The 18,088-nt window shown below is 37.5% G+C and overlaps 1 protein-coding gene across 1 annotated transcript in view; it reads left to right on the top strand.

The window, feature by feature from the left end:
* LOC134538545 (sodium-independent sulfate anion transporter-like) overlaps positions 1-18,088 on the top strand; it is an 86,956-nt gene that overhangs the window by 30,383 nt on the left and 38,485 nt on the right. The window contains exon 3 of the mRNA XM_063379960.1: positions 16,097-16,292. Within this exon, the coding sequence (XP_063236030.1) occupies positions 16,097-16,292 (196 nt within the window). The remainder of the gene's footprint in view (positions 1-16,096; positions 16,293-18,088) is intronic.

Raw genomic sequence — 18,088 nt, 5'->3', positions numbered from 1 at the left:
CTTTCGTCATCGTGCCAGTGATTATCACAAGCTTGATCAGGATAATTTATTTTATTACGACGTTTCCATCGTTTTGGTCTCAAACACCATCACAGTCTTCACTCTTGCATGCTTTTGGTGCTTCAGCACAGTACTCAATCATGTCAGCCTTAGATGTGTCAGCACAGTCTTCGTTTACGCCAGCTTCTGATGTGTCACCACAGTCTTCAATCATGTCAGCACCACAAACTTGATCAGGATAATTTATTTTATTACAACGTTTCCATCGTTTTGGTCTCAGACCGCCATCACAGTCTTCGATCTTGCCTGCTTTAGGTGCTTCAGTACAGTACTCAATCATGTCAGCCTCAGATGTGTCACCACAATCTTCAATCATGCACGCTTCAGATGATTCATCAAAGTCTTCGACCTTGTAAGCTTCAGATGGTTCTCTATCTTTCTCATTTTCATGGAGACGACTAGATATTGGAGTAAATATATTTTCATTTCTAATGTGGTTACAACTACCTTCGTTTGTTTTAAATTTTAAATTATTATCTTGATCTAGATCAGTAATTTTAGCATTAGCTTTTTCGCCTTCGTTCCTCTTCCGCGATGTTGTAGCCCAGTCTTCGTTATCTTTATTCATTTTAATTGTACAGGTCTTGTAATGTCTATCCAAGTAATATTTTCTACCAAAGGATTTCTGACACTGACTGCAATGAAACGGTTTTTGACAAGGACCCAAATTACACTCGCTTCTCTCATGTCGTTTAGCATTCTTTCTCAAGGTAAACACCTTGCTACAGTATCTACAGTGATGACGTTTCGATACAGCGCCAGATCCTAAATCGGAATTCATATTGGTTACCGAGACTAATGCAAGATGCAAACTAAGAGTTTTAAATTAGATATATTACTTAAATAGAATTTTTTAATTATTTCATCAGCGAGAATTAATTTATCTCATTCAAAAGTACTTGTTGCAAGTAGTTCTGCTTTTCAACAACAGATGTCGACACATGTTACTTTCAGGTAAATGATATTTAGTTCTTTTATGCGGGATGCGGGATGCTCACTAACGATCGCAATAGAACGATGGCTTCGCTAGACTCCAAGGAGAAGGAAGTTCATCCATCCTGTTAGTGCTTCTTAGATTTCTCAGATATTATTTGACTGAGTAATGATTTTTTTTTTAATTTCCACCTGATAGAAATATTACAAGTGATGATTAAGTAGCAGAAGTTCACTAATTATATGCAACCTTGAATAAAAAATGACATGCTTCATTAAGTAAAAAAATCCTTCACGCAGAGATAAATTCCTCATCAGTAACCAGAAGCACTCGGAGAAAACCATCAGATGTCTAGTCAGGAATAATCAGAAGTACACAGTGAAAACCATCAAAATATTGTCAAGAATAATCAGGAGCACACGGAGAAATCCACCATAATACTGTCAAGAATAAACGGGAGCACACGGAGAAAACCGCCATAATATTGACAAGAATAATCGGAAGCACACGGAGAAAACCGCCACAAGTTTTCTTTGATATCATAAAATTAAAGGAAAAAATAATAAATAAAAATAAATTAATAAAAAATTTAAAAAAATAAAATAAAAAATACATTAACAGATTCTGCTAGCTTGTGAACTTCTCATTGTTGAGCAAAGATATAGTTCTAGTACAAGCCAGAATTTTATGTATTTTTTATTTTATTTTTTTAAATTTTTTATTAATTTATTTTTATTTATTATTTTTTCCTGAAATTTTATGATATCAAAGAAAACTTGTGGCGGTTTTCTCCGTGTGCTTCCGATTATTCTTGTCAATATTATGGCGGTTTTCTCCGTGTGCTCCCGTTTATTCTTGACAGTATTATGGTGGATTTCTCCGTGTGCTCCTGATTATTCTTGACAATATTTTGATGGTTTTCACTGGGTACTTCTGATTATTCCTGACTAGACATCTGATGGTTTTCTCCGAGTACTTCTGGTTACTGATGAGGAATTTATCTCTGCGTGAAGGATTTTTTTACTTAATGAAGCATGTCATTTTTTATTCAAGGTTGCATATAATTAGTGAACTTCTGCTACTTAATCATCACTTATAATATTTTTATCAGGTGGAAATAAAAAAAAAAAATCATTACTCAGTCAAATAATATCTGAGAAATCTAAGAAGCACTAACAGGATGGATGAACTTCCTTCTCCTTGGAGTCTAGCGAAGCCATCGTTCTATTGCGATCGTTAGTAAGCATCCCGCATCCCGCATAAAAGAACTAAATATCATTTACCTGAAAGTAACATGTGTCGACATCTGTTGTTGAAAAGCAGAACTACTTGCAACAAGTACCTTTGAATGAGATAAATTAATTCTCGCTGATGAAATAATTAAAAAATTCTATTTAAGTAATATATCTAATTTAAAACTCTAAGTTTGCATCTTGCATTAGTCTCGGTAACCAATATGAATTCCGATTTAGGATCTGACGCTGTGTCGAAACGTCATCACTGTAGATACTGTAGCAAGGTGTTTACCTTGAGAAAGAATGCTAAACGACATGAGAGAAGCGAGTGTAATTTGGGTCCTTGTCAAAAACCGTTTCATTGCAGTCAGTGTCAGAAATCCTTTGGTAGAAAATATTACTTGGATAGACATTACAAGACCTGTACAATTAAGATGAATAAAGATAACGAAGACTGGGCTACAACATCGCGGAAGAGGAACGAAGGCGAAAAAGCTAATGCTAAAATTACTGATCTAGATCAAGATAATAATTTAAAATTTAAAACAAACGAAGGTAGTTGTAACCACATTAGAAATGAAAATATATTTACTCCAATATCTAGTCGTCTCCATGAAAATGAGAAAGATAGAGAACCATCTGAAGCTTACAAGGTCGAAGACTTTGATGAATCATCTGAAGCGTGCATGATTGAAGATTGTGGTGACACATCTGAGGCTGACATGATTGAGTACTGTACTGAAGCACCTAAAGCAGGCAAGATCGAAGACTGTGATGGCGGTCTGAGACCAAAACGATGAAAACGTTGTAATAAAATAAATTATCCTGATCAAGTTTGTGGTGCTGACATGATTGAAGACTGTGGTGACACATCAGAAGCTTGCGTGAACGAAGACTGTGCTGACACATCTAAGGCTGACATGATTGAGTACTGTGCTGAAGCACCAAAAGCATGCAAGAGTGAAGACTGTGATGGTGGTTTGAGACCAAAACGATGGAAACGTCGTAATAAAATAAATTATCTTGATCAAGCTTGTGATAATCACTGGCACGATGACGAAAGTGACCTTGAGGTTGGTGTTAAAACGATAGACACCAGAGATAATAATATTTATTATAAATATGCAAGGATGATGAACGCAGCAGAAGAGTTTGATTATACCTCATGGGAAGATCCTAACATATTGGTTGACAGGCTACGACTACTACATGGATCGCTTTGTGCAGGAAACTATTCGAACATTAAAGAAATATCCTTCATACTCAAAGAACTGAGGGAAGCTGGTTACATACAATAATGGCTTAAATTAAATGTATGTGTATAAACTTGAAGATAAATTAATATATTTTCTTTCCAAATGGTATCTACGATTTATCGAAATCTGATTTCTAAATAAAACTTATAACTTAAAGGAGCAAAATATGTTACCGCTGCCAGTCAAAATGTATACTAATAAAGACATGTTATTAATCATGCCAAGTTTGATAAGAAAAGTAATTTGAATCAGTTGGAACCTATAGAAGATGGAGCTCTTGGAACAATTGGAACCTTTTGAAGCATTTGGAGCCTTTTGGAGCTGTTGGAGCCATTTGGAGCATTTGGAGCCATTTGGAGCTGTGTTAAGCATTTGGAGCCTTTTTTTGGAGCTGTTGGAGCATTTGGAGTCTTTTGAAGCATTTGGAGCTGTTGGAGCCATTTGGAGCATTTGGAGCCATTTGTAGCATTTGGAGCTGTCAAGCATTTGGAGCCTTTTGGAGCTTTTGGAGCCATTTGGAGCATTTGGAGTCTTTTGAAGCATTTGGAGCCTTTTGGAGACATTTGGAGCATTTGGAGCCGTTTGGAGCATTTGGAGCCATTTGAAATGTGCTTCCTTTTTGTTGATGGTGCTTCCAAAATGTGCTTCCTTTTTGTTGATGGTGCTTCCGTTTTGTTGATTGCGCGTAGTAAAATATTTAGTGACTGAATATTTACTAGTTCAAAACCTCTTGGTGTTACTATAATATTTTTCAAGGTCGCTTGGTCCTTTAGTATGTATAAAAATTTCATGATGGTCTAAATGACTGTAATTATCTAAAGACGAAGAAGGTCCTGCGGTCCTGAAATGACTAGCCTATACGTCTGATATTGTCATGACTCGGTCTCATGGTCCATAGAAAATTGGCCTGTATGTGTGGCTTTGTACATGAACGATTTATAGGTTATCGACTAATTAGACTTTCATGTAAGGCATAGCGGTACTGTATTTAATTCGATGGTCAGGTATATTGTCTTGAGTTGTTTTTCGTAGAGTGAATGATTAATAAATTCCACGAAAGGTAATGGAAAATAAAATATATTTAATATTTAGTTACACCTGTCACTGGTCAAGCAGTGTGTTAATTACTTCTGGAACTATTAAGCAAAGTATAATGTTATTTATATCAATTTTCTTTTTATTATGTATTTCAGAGTATATTATACTCTATGTAACTTGGGTGTCCAGGTCCGATCTCAAGACACAATGCGAGCATGCTTAGGGCTTGGATGGTTGATCACCTCGTTCGAATGTTGGAGGCCGCCAGCAAGGCGGGGGACAACAACTGAAGCAACGGTACACGTGACTGGACTGGAGGGAGGTCCTAGCAGTATAAATTGAGGTCAACACCCTAGACACAGCAGTCAACACATAGTCGTGTGGGTATAGAGCTAATATTAGTTTTATTAAATATCATTCTTACATATGTACTTTCAGGGTTTTTGTGCCTACAGTGTCCATAAAGTATATAATATATTTACGTACCTGGTTCTTCAACTTAACAAGTACTTACATTTTACATTTTTAAATTCGAATTTGTTAAAGAACAATGGCTGAAATGATGTGTGTTATAAACTATAAGTCCTTCTATAACTGGTGTGATTTATAAGACTGTTAAATTTTGAGGATAGTATGACCAATAGGATGATAATATGATGTGACATTGGCTTGATACTTCGCTTGAATGAAATTTAAATGATACCTTGAGATGAAAGCTGCAAGTGCGTGCATTGCGTGTTCATTTCATTTGATGAATTTTTTTCCAAATGCGTTACCTTATTTTGGTGCGCTTCTTCTTTCAATGGTGTTTTGACTCGAGTATTATAGTAATTGGTTCTTGATTTGACTAGAGTATTATTCCAACCGGTGCGTGTATATAAGCGAGTCCTGGACAGCAGGTCGCTCAGTTTGTTACTGACGTCGTCGGTGTAAGGATCACCTAGTTTGATTCTACTGGTGCATACGTCGTGTAATTGCCTGTTCTTGAGACTTCGATGGTATCTTTACCATCTAAAACGCTGAACTTGATGGACGACGCACCATCGTCTACGGGAACCCTGACGTCAGCTACGGTGGAGAAGGTGCAGATCCCGTCGGCAAAGATGACGCCATCAAAAGAGGAGATTTCAACAGTCGCGATACCGTTAGCAGGAGAGACTTTAATTCCTGTGGTGCTGACTACGCAGGAAAACTCGTCGAACTTCGTTTCGCCCTCGATGGAAACTTCAATGACTGATGATTCAACACCGACTAACGAACATCGGTGCTGTTACTGTGACAAGATTTTCACAAACAGCAGCAATACTCGACGACACGAGAGGAGAGAATGCGCTAAGAACCCTTATCGTAAAATGTTTGTTTGTGAGAAATGTCACAAGCAATTTGCAAGACAAGATAATATGAAAACGCACATGAAGACATGCAAAGGACCTGCTGTGCGGCAGAAAGTAAAGGTTTCGGTGCAGCAACGATGTATTGATGTTCATAAGAGTATGCCTGGAGATGGTGTAACTGCTGCAACAACATCATCTGGTTCGGGTCTGAAAGGATCGTCTTCATCACCACGGTATCCTTGCAGCTACTGTGATATGTCGTTCGCATTTTCTCATGATGCACGAAGACATGAGCGGAGTAAATGCAAGAAGAATCCATCTCGTATAAAGTTTCGCTGTGATGGGTGTCATGAATGGTTTACACATATTGACAGTTTGCGATGACATGTGAAAAAATGCAACGGTAAAGTCCGTGTGTCTACTGAAGAACTACCTGTAGAAACTTCGACTCCTCGCTTTAGATTGGAGACTCGTAAGAGAACAAGCAAGAAAACCGATGTGCAGCAACCGATTGGTATGACGTCTGAACATGAAAATAAACCTAAGACTGTGTTCGGCGCATTACAAGTGAATGATAATGGGTTCTACTTGGCGCAGTCTGCATTTCGTGGGACATTGTAAGACTACTATTATCTAAATACGTTAGGTGAGTCGAAAGATATTTGTAATTTTCTTGATGATATCAAAGAGAACATAATCAATCAGCTTACTGATGATGTAGCAACAAACGGTTCATTAAAATACAACTTGTGGTTGGACTGTATATATGGAAAGCCGTATCCATTCGAAGACGAAGTGAAGAAGTGTGCATTCAAGACATCGGCTGCAGTAATTTACAGTTCTAACGATGTGAAGCATACTGTTAAAAACGGTATCCAGGAACTCTGTCAAGAAGAGGAGGACTATGTCTGTAAAGGTTCTGGCTGGACTCTTTCTAGTATAAGCCGATTGGAGCTAAGAATTAGTCATTTCACGCCGCTGCGGACCTAAATGATTATAAGATTGCTGGCTTTCGCAAGTGTTCGTGTAGTAAAGTAGAAATTATGCAATAAAAATTATTTTGTGAAAGAACTTGTGTTGTTTTCTTTCTCGAACCTGCCACTATTATGTTATGTTTATTTTTTTCCATCTTCATTCCGAATCGTGTCAAGGGCCTGAGTCGACCTAATTAATCATTTTATTGTTTGCAAATTTATTTAATGAATTTGTAACTTTTTCCCGAATCTCTAGCAATATAATTACGAATTTTCCAAGATGGTGGTGTTGATGGCTTATAGGATGATGGTAGTAGAGGTTTTAAAGTCTCTTTATAAATGTTGAAGATGGTTTATTGAAATAATTATTATTTTACATAAAATTAAACATTATTGCATCGATCAGGTATCGAACAAAGGACGGGAATCCAGCGATTCAATAAATAAATTAATGGGTGATTTATTTAATGAATTTTGGAATCTTTCCCGAATTCCTAGCTAAATAATTATGGATTTTCAAGATGGTGGCCAAATGACAAGATGGTGGGTGTCACAGTAATAATAAATGATTACTGCACTCTAGCAGGTAAGAACTAAACTAACATGGCGTGAGCGCACTCTAGCCAACGAAAACAAGATGGTGGTCTCCAGCAGAAGAAAACAAGATGGCGGCCACCAGCAGACGAAACAAGATGGCGGCTGATGATTACATCGAATTTCGAAAAGTTGAAGTTCGAAAAAAAAAATTCGAATCCAAGATGGCGGCCGTGACGAAAAGTTCAACGGTGACGTCATCATACAAAATGGCGGAAAACACATCGCCGGAATTTTCTAGAACACAATGACGTCATCCAAAATGGTGGATCCAAGATGGCGGATCCAATATGGCGGTCGGTTTCAAGGTCAAGTCCTGATAGCGGCTTTACAGTGGCTTGAGTTAAGGATGCTTAAGCCACTTTTAGGACTTTTCTATCCGTAGGAATTTTTACGGAATAAAACGGGAAATTTTCCTTTGAAACGGGAATTTTTCCCTCGAAACGGGAATTTTTCCCTCGAAAACGGGAAATTTTGAGTCATTTTGAGTCATTTTTGAGGAATTTTGAGGAATTTTGGGTCAAAAATGACGTCATCCAAGATGGCGACCGGCTCCTGGCTCCTGCGCCTGTTCTTGAACCCCCTATTTCCAACTACTCTTCATCACAGTCTATACCTTTGTCAACAGCCTCAGAGTCGCTGTAGCAATCACCGTAGAAGGCATCATCTTCACCCAGATTACCATAAGAATTCGATGTCGATGTCGAAGCGTCTTCATCGTCTTCATGCTTCCTTTTTAGGAGTCCATCATTTTTACAAAGTAGGAAAGATCTACTTGAATTCGGCTGGAATGTATTCTCACTTTTCACGTTAAAGATTCTTCCATTGTCTTCATTCTTCCATAAATCATAATCGTCCTTCAATTTAAGTTCTTTGTCGAGATCGGAAGAGCCGCGATCATAATCTCTCCCAAGACAAGGAAAATTATTGTAATGCAGGTCACTCTTCCTTAGTCTAGTAGAGCCATCGTTGTCCTCTAGCTTGTACACAGGCTTAGCGTTACAAGTTCTGTCATGTCTTTTTAAGCTCTCTCTCCGCGTAAACGACTTGCTACATCGAACACAACTTATCATATTACGTAGTAGATTTTTATCACAGTCATTCTTCTCGTGTTGTCTTCCATTCTTTCTCAAGATAAATTCTTTGCTGCAAAACTTACACCTGTGTCCTTTCGATACAGCAACAGTCACCGAATCAGGATTCATATTAGTTACTGAGACTATGGTCAGATGCAAACTGAATTAATTAAATTAGATACATTACTTAAATATAATTTTTAATATTTCATCTGCAAGAATTAAGTTACCTCATACAAAATAAATTGTTACATGTGGTCTCGATTATTAGCATGAGATGTCACCACGTGTTGTGTTGAGTCATAATTTATTTAGTTGTTTTATGTGGTATGCAGGAAGCTCACTATCGATCGCAAAACAAGGATGGCTTCGCTAGACATCAAGGAGAAGGAAGTTCGTCTTACATGTTAGTGCTCCACGGATGTCTCATGATATATTATTTGACTGAGTAATGGTTGCTTAATTTTTATTTCCACCTGAAAAAAAAAATTGCAAGGGTTGATTTAGTAACAGAATTAAATGTAACTCTAAATAACACGTCATGACTCATTAGGTAAAAAATCCGTCATGCAGAGAGCTGTTTCTCAGAATAGTCATAAACACTTGAAGAAACCACAGGAATAATCAGGAGTACACGGAGAAATCCATCATAATATTGACAAGAATAATCAGGAGCACACGGAGAAAACCATCATAATATTAGCAAGAATAATCAGGAGCACACTGAGAAAACCATCATAATATTGACCAGATTAATCAGAAGTACTCGGAGAAAACCACCACATGTTTTCTTTGATATCATAAAATTACAGGAAAAAAATATTTAAAAATAAAAATAAATTAATAAAAAAAATAAAAAAATAAAAAAAATGACGGAGAAATCCATCATAATATTGACAAAAATAATAGGGAGCACACGGAGAAAACCATCTCACGTTTCTTTGTTATCATATAAATACAGAAAAAATATTTAATAATAAAATAAATTAATAAAAAAATTTAAATTGAAAAAATTTAAATTGAAAGCAGGAATAATCAGGAGCACACGAAGAAAACCATCATAATATTGACATGGATAATCAGATGCACTCGGAGAAAACCACCACACGTTTTCTTTGATATCATAAAATTACAGGGAAAAAAATATTTAATAAAAATAAATTAAAAAAATTTAAATTGAAAAAAAATTTACAAAAATACATATAATTCTGGCTTGTACTAGAACTCTATCTTTGTTACACAATGAGAATTTCACAAGCTAGCAGAATCTATTAATGTATTTTTGTAATTTTTTTTCATTTGAAATTTTTTTTATTTATTTTTATTTTTAAATATTTTTTCCTGTAATTTTATGATATCAAAGAAAACGTGTGGTGGTTTTCTCCGAGTGCATCTGATTATCCATGTCAATATTATGATGGTTTTCTTCGTGTGCTCCTGATTATTCCTGCTTTCAATTTAAATTTTTTCAATTTAAATTTTTTTATAAATTTATTTTATTATTAAATATTTTTTCTGTATTTATATGATAACAAAGAAACGTGAGATGGTTTTCTCCGTGTGCTCCCTATTATTTTTGTCAATATTATGATGGATTTCTCCGTCATTGTTTTATTTTTTTTAATTTTTTTTATTAATTTATTTTTATTTTTAAATATTTTTTCCTGTAATTTTATGATATCAAAGAAAACATGTGGTGGTTTTCTCCGAGTACTTCTGATTAATCTGGTCAATATTATGATGGTTTTCTCAGTGTGCTCCTGATTATTCTTGCTAATATTATGATGGTTTTCTCCGTGTGCTCCTGATTATTCTTGTCAATATTATAATGGATTTCTTCGTGTACTCCTGATTATTCCTGTGGTTTCTTCAAGTGTTTATGACTATTCTGAGAAACAGCTCTCTGCATGACGGATTTTTTACCTAATGAGTCATGACGTGTTATTTAGAGTTACATTTAATTCTGTTACTAAATCAACACTTGCAATTTTTTTTTTACCAGGTGGAAATAAAAATTAAGCAACCATTACTCAGTCAAATAATATGTCATGAGACATCCGTGGAGCACTAACATGTAAGACGAACTTCCTTCTCCTTGATGTCTAGCGAAGCCATCCTTGTTTTGCGATCGATAGTGAGCTTCCTGCATACCACATAAAACAACTAAATAAATTATGACTTAACACAACACGTGGTGACATCTCATGCTAATAATCGAGACCACATGTAACAATTTATTTTGTATGAGGTAACTTAATTTTTGCAGATGAAATATTAAAAATTATATTTAAGTAATGTATCTAATTTAATTAATTCAGTTTGCATCTGACCATAGTCTCAGTAACTAATATGAATCCTGATTCGGTGACTGTTGCTGTATCGAAAGGACACAGGTGTAAGTTTTGCAGCAAAGAATTTATCTTGAGAAAGAATGGAAGACAACACGAGAAGAATGACTGTGATAAAAATCTACTACGTAATATGATAAGTTGTGTTCGATGTAGCAAGTCGTTTACGCGGAGAGAGAGCTTAAAAAGACATGACAGAACTTGTAACGCTAAGCCTGTGTACAAGCTAGAGGACAACGATGGCTCTACTAGACTAAGGAAGAGTGACCTGCATTACAATAATTTTCCTTGTCTTGGGAGAGATTATGATCGCGGCTCTTCCGATCTCGACAAAGAACTTAAATTGAAGGACGATTATGATTTATGGAAGAATGAAGACAATGGAAGAATCTTTAACGTGAAAAGTGAGAATACATTCCAGCCGAATTCAAGTAGATCTTTCCTACTTTGTAAAAATGATGGACTCCTAAAAAGGAAGCATGAAGACGATGAAGACGCTTCGACATCGACATCGAATTCTTATGGTAATCTGAGTGAAGATGATGCCTTCTACGGTGATTGCTACAGCGACTCTGCGGCTGTTGACAAAGGTATAGACTGTGATGAAGCAACTAAAGCAGGCAAGATCGAAGACTGTGGTGGTGTCCTGAGACCGAAACGATGGAAACATCGTTATATATTAAATAAATCGGATCAAGCTTGTGATGATCATTGTCTTGATAATGAAAGTTACCCTGAGGATGGTGTTAAAACGGAAGACACCAGAGAAAATAATATTTATAATAATCAAACAAGTAAGATGGTGGTAGAAGAGACTGATTACACTTCATGGAACGATCCAAACATATTGGTTGACCGGCTAATACTTCTACATGACTCGCTTTGTGCAGGAAATTATTCGTGCATCAAAGAAATATCATTCATACTCAAAGAACTGAGGAAAGCTGGCTACATACAATAATGGCTTGTTTTACTTGTATTTGTATAATGTAAAGAAATAAATAATTGCAATTATAAAAATTTAATGTTTTTTTTTTCTTGTATTCACATTTCTAACTAAGACTAAGTTCTCGTAACTTGTGCTTCCAAATGTGCTTACTTTTCGTTTATGGTGCGGCCTTTTCGTATATGGTGCTTCCTTTTCGTTGTCGGTGCTTCCAAATGTGCTGACTTTTCGTTGGCGGTGCTGCCTTTTCGTTGTCGGTGCTGCCTTTTCGATGGTGGTGCTGCCTTTTCGTTGACGGTGCTGCCTTTTCTTTGTCGGTGCTTCCAAATGTACTGCCTTTCCGTGGTCGGTGCTTCCAAATGTGGTGCCTTTTTCGATGCCGGTGCTGCCTTTTCGATGTCGGTGCTTCCAAATGTGCTGCCTTTTCGTTGGCGGTGCTGCCTTTTCGTTGTCGGTGCTTCCAAATGTGCTTCCTTTTCGATGCCGGTGCTGCCATTTCGTTGTCGGTGCTTCCAAATGTGCTGCCTTTTCGTTGTCGGTGCTGCCTTTTCGTTGTCGGTGCTGCCTTTTCGTTGTCGGTGCTTCCAAATGTGCTTCCTTTTCGTTGGCGGTGCTGCCTTTTCTTTGTCGGTGCTTCCAAATGTGCTTCCTTTTCGTTGTCGGTGCTGCCTTTTCGTTGACGGTGCTTCCAAATGTGCTTCCTTTTCGATGCCGGTGCTGCCTTTTCGTTGTCGGTTCTTCCAAATGTGCTTCCTTTTCGTTGGCGGTGCTGCCTTTTCTTTGTCGGTGCTTCCAAATGTGCTTCCTTTTCGTTGGCGGTGCTGCCTTTTCTTTGTCGGTGCTTCCAAATGTGCTTCCTTTTCGATGCCAGTGCTGCCTTTTCGTTGTCGGTGCTTCCAAATGTGCTTCCTTTTCGTTGGCGGTGCTGCCTTTTCTTTGTCGGTGCTTCCAAATGTGCTTCCTTTTCGATGCCAGTGCTGCCTTTTCGTTGTCGGTGCTTCCAAATGTGCTTCCTTTTCGTTGGCGGTGCTGCCTTTTCTTTGTCGGTGCTTCCAAATGTGCTTCCTTTTCGTTGGCGGTGCTGCCTTTTCTTTATCGGTGCTTCCAAATGTGCTTCCTTTTCGTTGGCGGTGCTGCCTTTTCTTTGTCGGTGCTTCCAAATGTGCTGTCTTTTCTTTGGCGGTGCTGCCTTTTCGTTGTCGGTGCTTCCAAATGTGCTGTCTTTTCTTTGGCGGTGCTGACTTTTCGTTGTCGGTGCTTCCAAATGTGCTGGCTTTTGATTGATGGTGCTGCCTTTTCGTTGTTGGTGCTTCCCTTTTTGTTGATTGTGCGTAGTATAAAATGTGGCGATTGAATATTTACTAGTTTAAAACCTCTTGGTGTAACTAAAATATTTTTCAAGGTTACTTGGTCATTTAGATTGCATAAAAATGACACGATGGATTAGTTGAATATAATTAGCTAACGACAAAGGTCACGCGGACTTGAAATGACTAGCCTATACGTCTGATAATGACGTGACTCGGTCTCATGGACTGAAGACAATTGATCTATATGTGTGGCTTTGTACATGAACGGCTTATATGTTATTCAGATTATTGAAAAATTAGACTTTCATAATAGGCTAATCGGCACTGTATTAATTCGTTGGTCAGGTATATTGACTTGGGTTGTTTTTCGTAGAGTGAATGATTAATAAACTCCGCGAAAGGTAATGGAAAACAGAATCTAAAATTTATTTCATAATTAGTTACAACTGTCACTGGTCAAGAATCGAACCGTGGACAGGGATCCATCGATTAAATATGTAAATTAATGAGTGATTTTTTTGATGAATTTTGGAATTTTTCCCGCATTTCTAGCTAAATAATTACATGATTTCAAGATGGCGGCCAAATTTCAAGATGGCGGGCACCTCGGTAATAATAAATGATTACTGCACTGTAACAGGTTAGAATAAAACTATCATGATGGTAAGACGAGTACACACAATATGGTGACCTCCAGCAGACGAAAACAAGATGTTGGCAATGACCACTAGCATGTGGTAGCTCCTGGTAGCATGTACTGAACATAAAATGACGAATCCATGATGGGCGTCAAGGTCAAGGTCAAAGATCAAGGTCAAGGTCAAAGATCAAGGTCAAGTTTCATGGTCAAGATCCAATTTCAAGGTAAAGGTCAAAGTTAAAGGTCAAAGTCAAATTTCAAGGTCAAGGTCAAAGTTCAAGGTCAAATATCAAGGTTAAGGTCAAAGTTCAAGGTCAAGGTCAAAGTTCAAGGTCAAGGTCAAAGTCAAAGTCAAGGTCAAAGTCAAGGTCAAAGGTATGTTGAACAGAACATTATACTAACATGTCTCCAGCACACTCTAGCGGACGAAAACAAGATGGTGATCTCCAGCGGACGAAGACAAGATGGCGGACATGTCGTCATACCAGCTGACGATATTTATAATCTTTGAAAAAAAAGTGGTGGGAGTCAGTCTGCCTGCAGCCACCATTGAGGAAGGATCGGTCGCCATTTTTAATTTTTTTGACCTCGTCGGGTTCGAACCGAGGACTCCGAGCTCCGTGTCTAAAAAGTACGTTTTTTAAAAAAAAATATATTAAAATTTTATTAATTGAATTTTTTTATAATTTTTAAAAAAAATTTCATTAAAATCGGATAATAAATAAAAAAGTTAAAGATGGCAGACGTAACGGAAATTGCAACGGTGACGTCATAATTCAAAATGGTGGAAAACAAAATGGCAGAAAGTTCGAGAAAACAAAATGACGTCATCCAAAATGGCGGATCCAAGATGGCGGATCCAAAATGGCCGCCGGGGTCAAGGTCAAGTTCATCCAAGATGGCCGCCGTGACGTCACAATCCAAGATGGCGGATCGACAATCACAATCCGCACAATCCACAGCCTGAAGCCTGTTTCAGGAGGAACATTCCTATACTACTCTCTGGGTATAGGAAATGTGAACAATTTTCAAATTCATCCGAGAAATCAATGTAAACAACCTTAGAGTTATTCCACCAGATAACCCATTGAAAACCCGAAATAAACATTAAAATGGGTTTGGTTAATAAAACAAGTCCTTGATGTATTCCTTTATCCATGGGTGGCGCTTCGGTTCAGTAGACAAAATGTAGAATCGCGCGTTGCCTGTGATTCTCCTCCGCTAGAAGACGGAATTTCTACATCTAATCTTGCCCCATTGAAAAATATTTTCTTTGCAAACCCATACAACAAAAATTCAACCCTTAAATATTATAATCCTAATTTATTTTATCATTTTGATTATAATTTTATAGACATATCATTTTTTAGTAAGTTTAGTAAATTATAGTATAATTGGAAACCAAATAAAAAAAACTATTTAAGTCCGTAAGTATCAAAAAGTTCAAGTTAAAAAATGAAATAAATAAATTATCATACGTAATACTAAATTGCTAACAGAAAAATAAACGGTAAGGAATCTTATTGATTAAAAAAAAAAATAGAAAATTTTAAATATGATACGACGTTAATTGATTGTGCTTTTGAAATAAATATGCAAAAAGTTAGCATAAAAACAGTAATTAATTATAATGTGTATGTGACTCAAAAACTAGAATAAAGATCAGGCTATTAGGACTTTTGGAATTTTAATTGTTACCTTAACAGGTAATTAATAACAATTTCATACTGAAAAAAAAATTAAAAACCATTGATGAGAGTTGAAGTTTAGCTAATATAGAGAGAATTGATGATAGCAGAGTTGATAACACATCAATAAACAGAGTCCTTGATTTAAGACCGACTGCCCGTGAAATATCGAACGCAATGACTTCTCCAGGGCTTTGATATTACGAGATAATTTTAAAATTTGGGGAGTGGTTAACTTTATTGCGTCACCTGAACTGACCACGCACTTGTGACGGGCCTGCAGCGGAAGTGCCCATGTCAATGGTGTGGCGCCGGCAAGGTTCCGCTCGTCCTATTGGTCAGCTGTGCGCGACCTGGCTTCCCGACGGCAAGAGTGGAGTTCGCTGTCAGCTGCTCTGCGTGTCAGCTGTTCATCCGAGCACCGCTACTCCTAGCTTGTCAATCATGCTTATTGATCCCGTGTGACGGAACAACTCATCCTAACTTCCACGCGGTCCAAGTCACGGCTCAGCTAGCTCCTTGAAACAGCTGAGTCACTTCGACAATTACCTGCACTGTGATGTTCTCAGGGAAAATGTACTTGTACCTGCTCCTTTCACCAATTTCACCCAACATGAAGTAAATGTGTCATTAATGAACAGTGCTTGTGCCATGTTTGCGCAGTACGGCCTGTACTCGTCCTTCATGGGCGGCCTCGTGTACATGGTGTTCGGCACCATCAAGGAGGTGTCCATCGGCATCACGTCCCTCATGTCTCTCATGACGTTCGAGTACACGCACGACCTGCCCGTCGAGTTCGTGTTCCTGCTGACCTTCCTCACCGGCTGCCTGCAGCTCGTCATGGGCTGCCTCAACCTGGGTGCGTGCTGCTGGCGTGTCACACCTTCTCGCACTGGGATGGACTATACCCGCATTCAGTACATCACCTTCAAACACGAGCTTATTTAAACAATTATATGTCAATATGATGGTGAGATATTTACAGTAATACTGGATTAAAAACAGAAGCATTGTAATAAAAATAGTATTTGATAATATCTAAAAAAATATAAACATTTTAAAAATGAACGTTACGTATTGGGGTGACCATTAATATATTATAGTAAAATACGAATCTTTCCATATATTTTTTAATTACCACATTATGGATGACAAACCTGTATCTGCGATATGTGTCGAATCCATGCGTCTCTTCTGAACCGACCAACCTCCTCTGCAGACCCTAATGAGCTCGAGCTCTGGCACAGGCACTGTTGCACTGATATCCGGTCAGTTACCCTCAGGAAACTCTAGAAGCCCTTCCTTCTGCATGGACTTGGTTATTGGTGGGTCCTTGTGGAAGGAACAATCAAGAACTGAGTATTGTTATTACTAATTCTAGTAGATCTAGTCTCGTTGGAAATGTATTAGTGGGATACTATGATAAGACCCTTTCAGCATTATGTTTTTCTGATGAATTGTTTAAAACTCGCTGTGTCCAATAAAATTCAGTAGTTTACTTACGTCAAAATATTAGTAAAAAAGTAAATATTTAAATTTATATATGCGTACTTGCCTAACGAGCTATTCAATTATAAAAAACGAAATATTTAAAACAAAATAAATCTTCATAAAGTTGAGGCATCTCGTTTCTGCAGTATTATTGACTGAATTCGAAAAACAATTCTGTATTTCTTTAAGACTTTGATTTATATTATAAGTTCAAACGGTAGTATCGTCGTATAACATGTCTGATATACAACTCGTTGGGAAGAAAACTGTTTTTCCATTTTAAGTCACGGCTGTTTGTTTTCTCGAACCAAGATTCTCTTATTTTATGTAAAACGTAAGCTGATTTATCTTACTCGGAGTTATCAAAATGCAAACAACCAATCATTGGCGACGTTACAAATTCGTATCCATACAGCAATAATTTAATAAGCTTGGATCGTGGAGATATAGTTAAAAGTGTGAATAAAATTATGTTTCAGAGTAGTATATAATGATAGGTACTGGGACTGGGGTCTGGATGTGGTGTTAGTGTCGGTGTCCACTATTTTGGATTATGACGTCACGGCGGCCATCTTGGATTAACTTGACCTTTGATGAACTAAAAAGGCTGCTCGAAATTCCAAAACTTACTCAAAACTTGCCAAACATTTGCCTAAATTCGACAAAATGTCATATTATAAGGTAAAAAATTCCATCAAAAAATCTTTAAAAATTTCCCTACGACGACGGCGACGCAGAACCACGAAGAACTCGATGGAATGTGTACCATCGTCAGCGACGGCGCAGATCCCGATGACAGTTATCCAATAACACTAGAGGAGATTTCAACATGCGTGGTACTACCAACAGAAGAGACTTTAATACCCGCAGTGCTTGCTGCAGAGAAAACCTTGATGAAAAACGTATCGGCGTCGATGGGGACTGTACCACTAGCATCAACCAAGACCACTGAAGGTGCATATGCATCTTTCTAGTATCAGTTTCGTCACTGTGACCAGATTTTCTCGAACAAAAGTAATTTTCGACGTTACGAGAAGAGAGAATGTGCTAAGAATTCTTCTCGCAAAATGTTTGGCTGTGAGAAAAGCCATAAGTAGTTTGCCGGAAAAGATAATATGAAAACGCACTGGAAGACATGCAGAGGTCGTGCTGCACGGCAGAAAG

This window comes from Bacillus rossius, chromosome 13, assembly GCF_032445375.1.
Source record: "Bacillus rossius redtenbacheri isolate Brsri chromosome 13, Brsri_v3, whole genome shotgun sequence".
Taxonomy (NCBI): Eukaryota; Metazoa; Arthropoda; class Insecta; order Phasmatodea; family Bacillidae; genus Bacillus; species Bacillus rossius.
The sequence above is the reverse complement of the archived record's forward strand: the minus strand, read 5'-3'. Positions and strand labels throughout refer to the sequence as shown.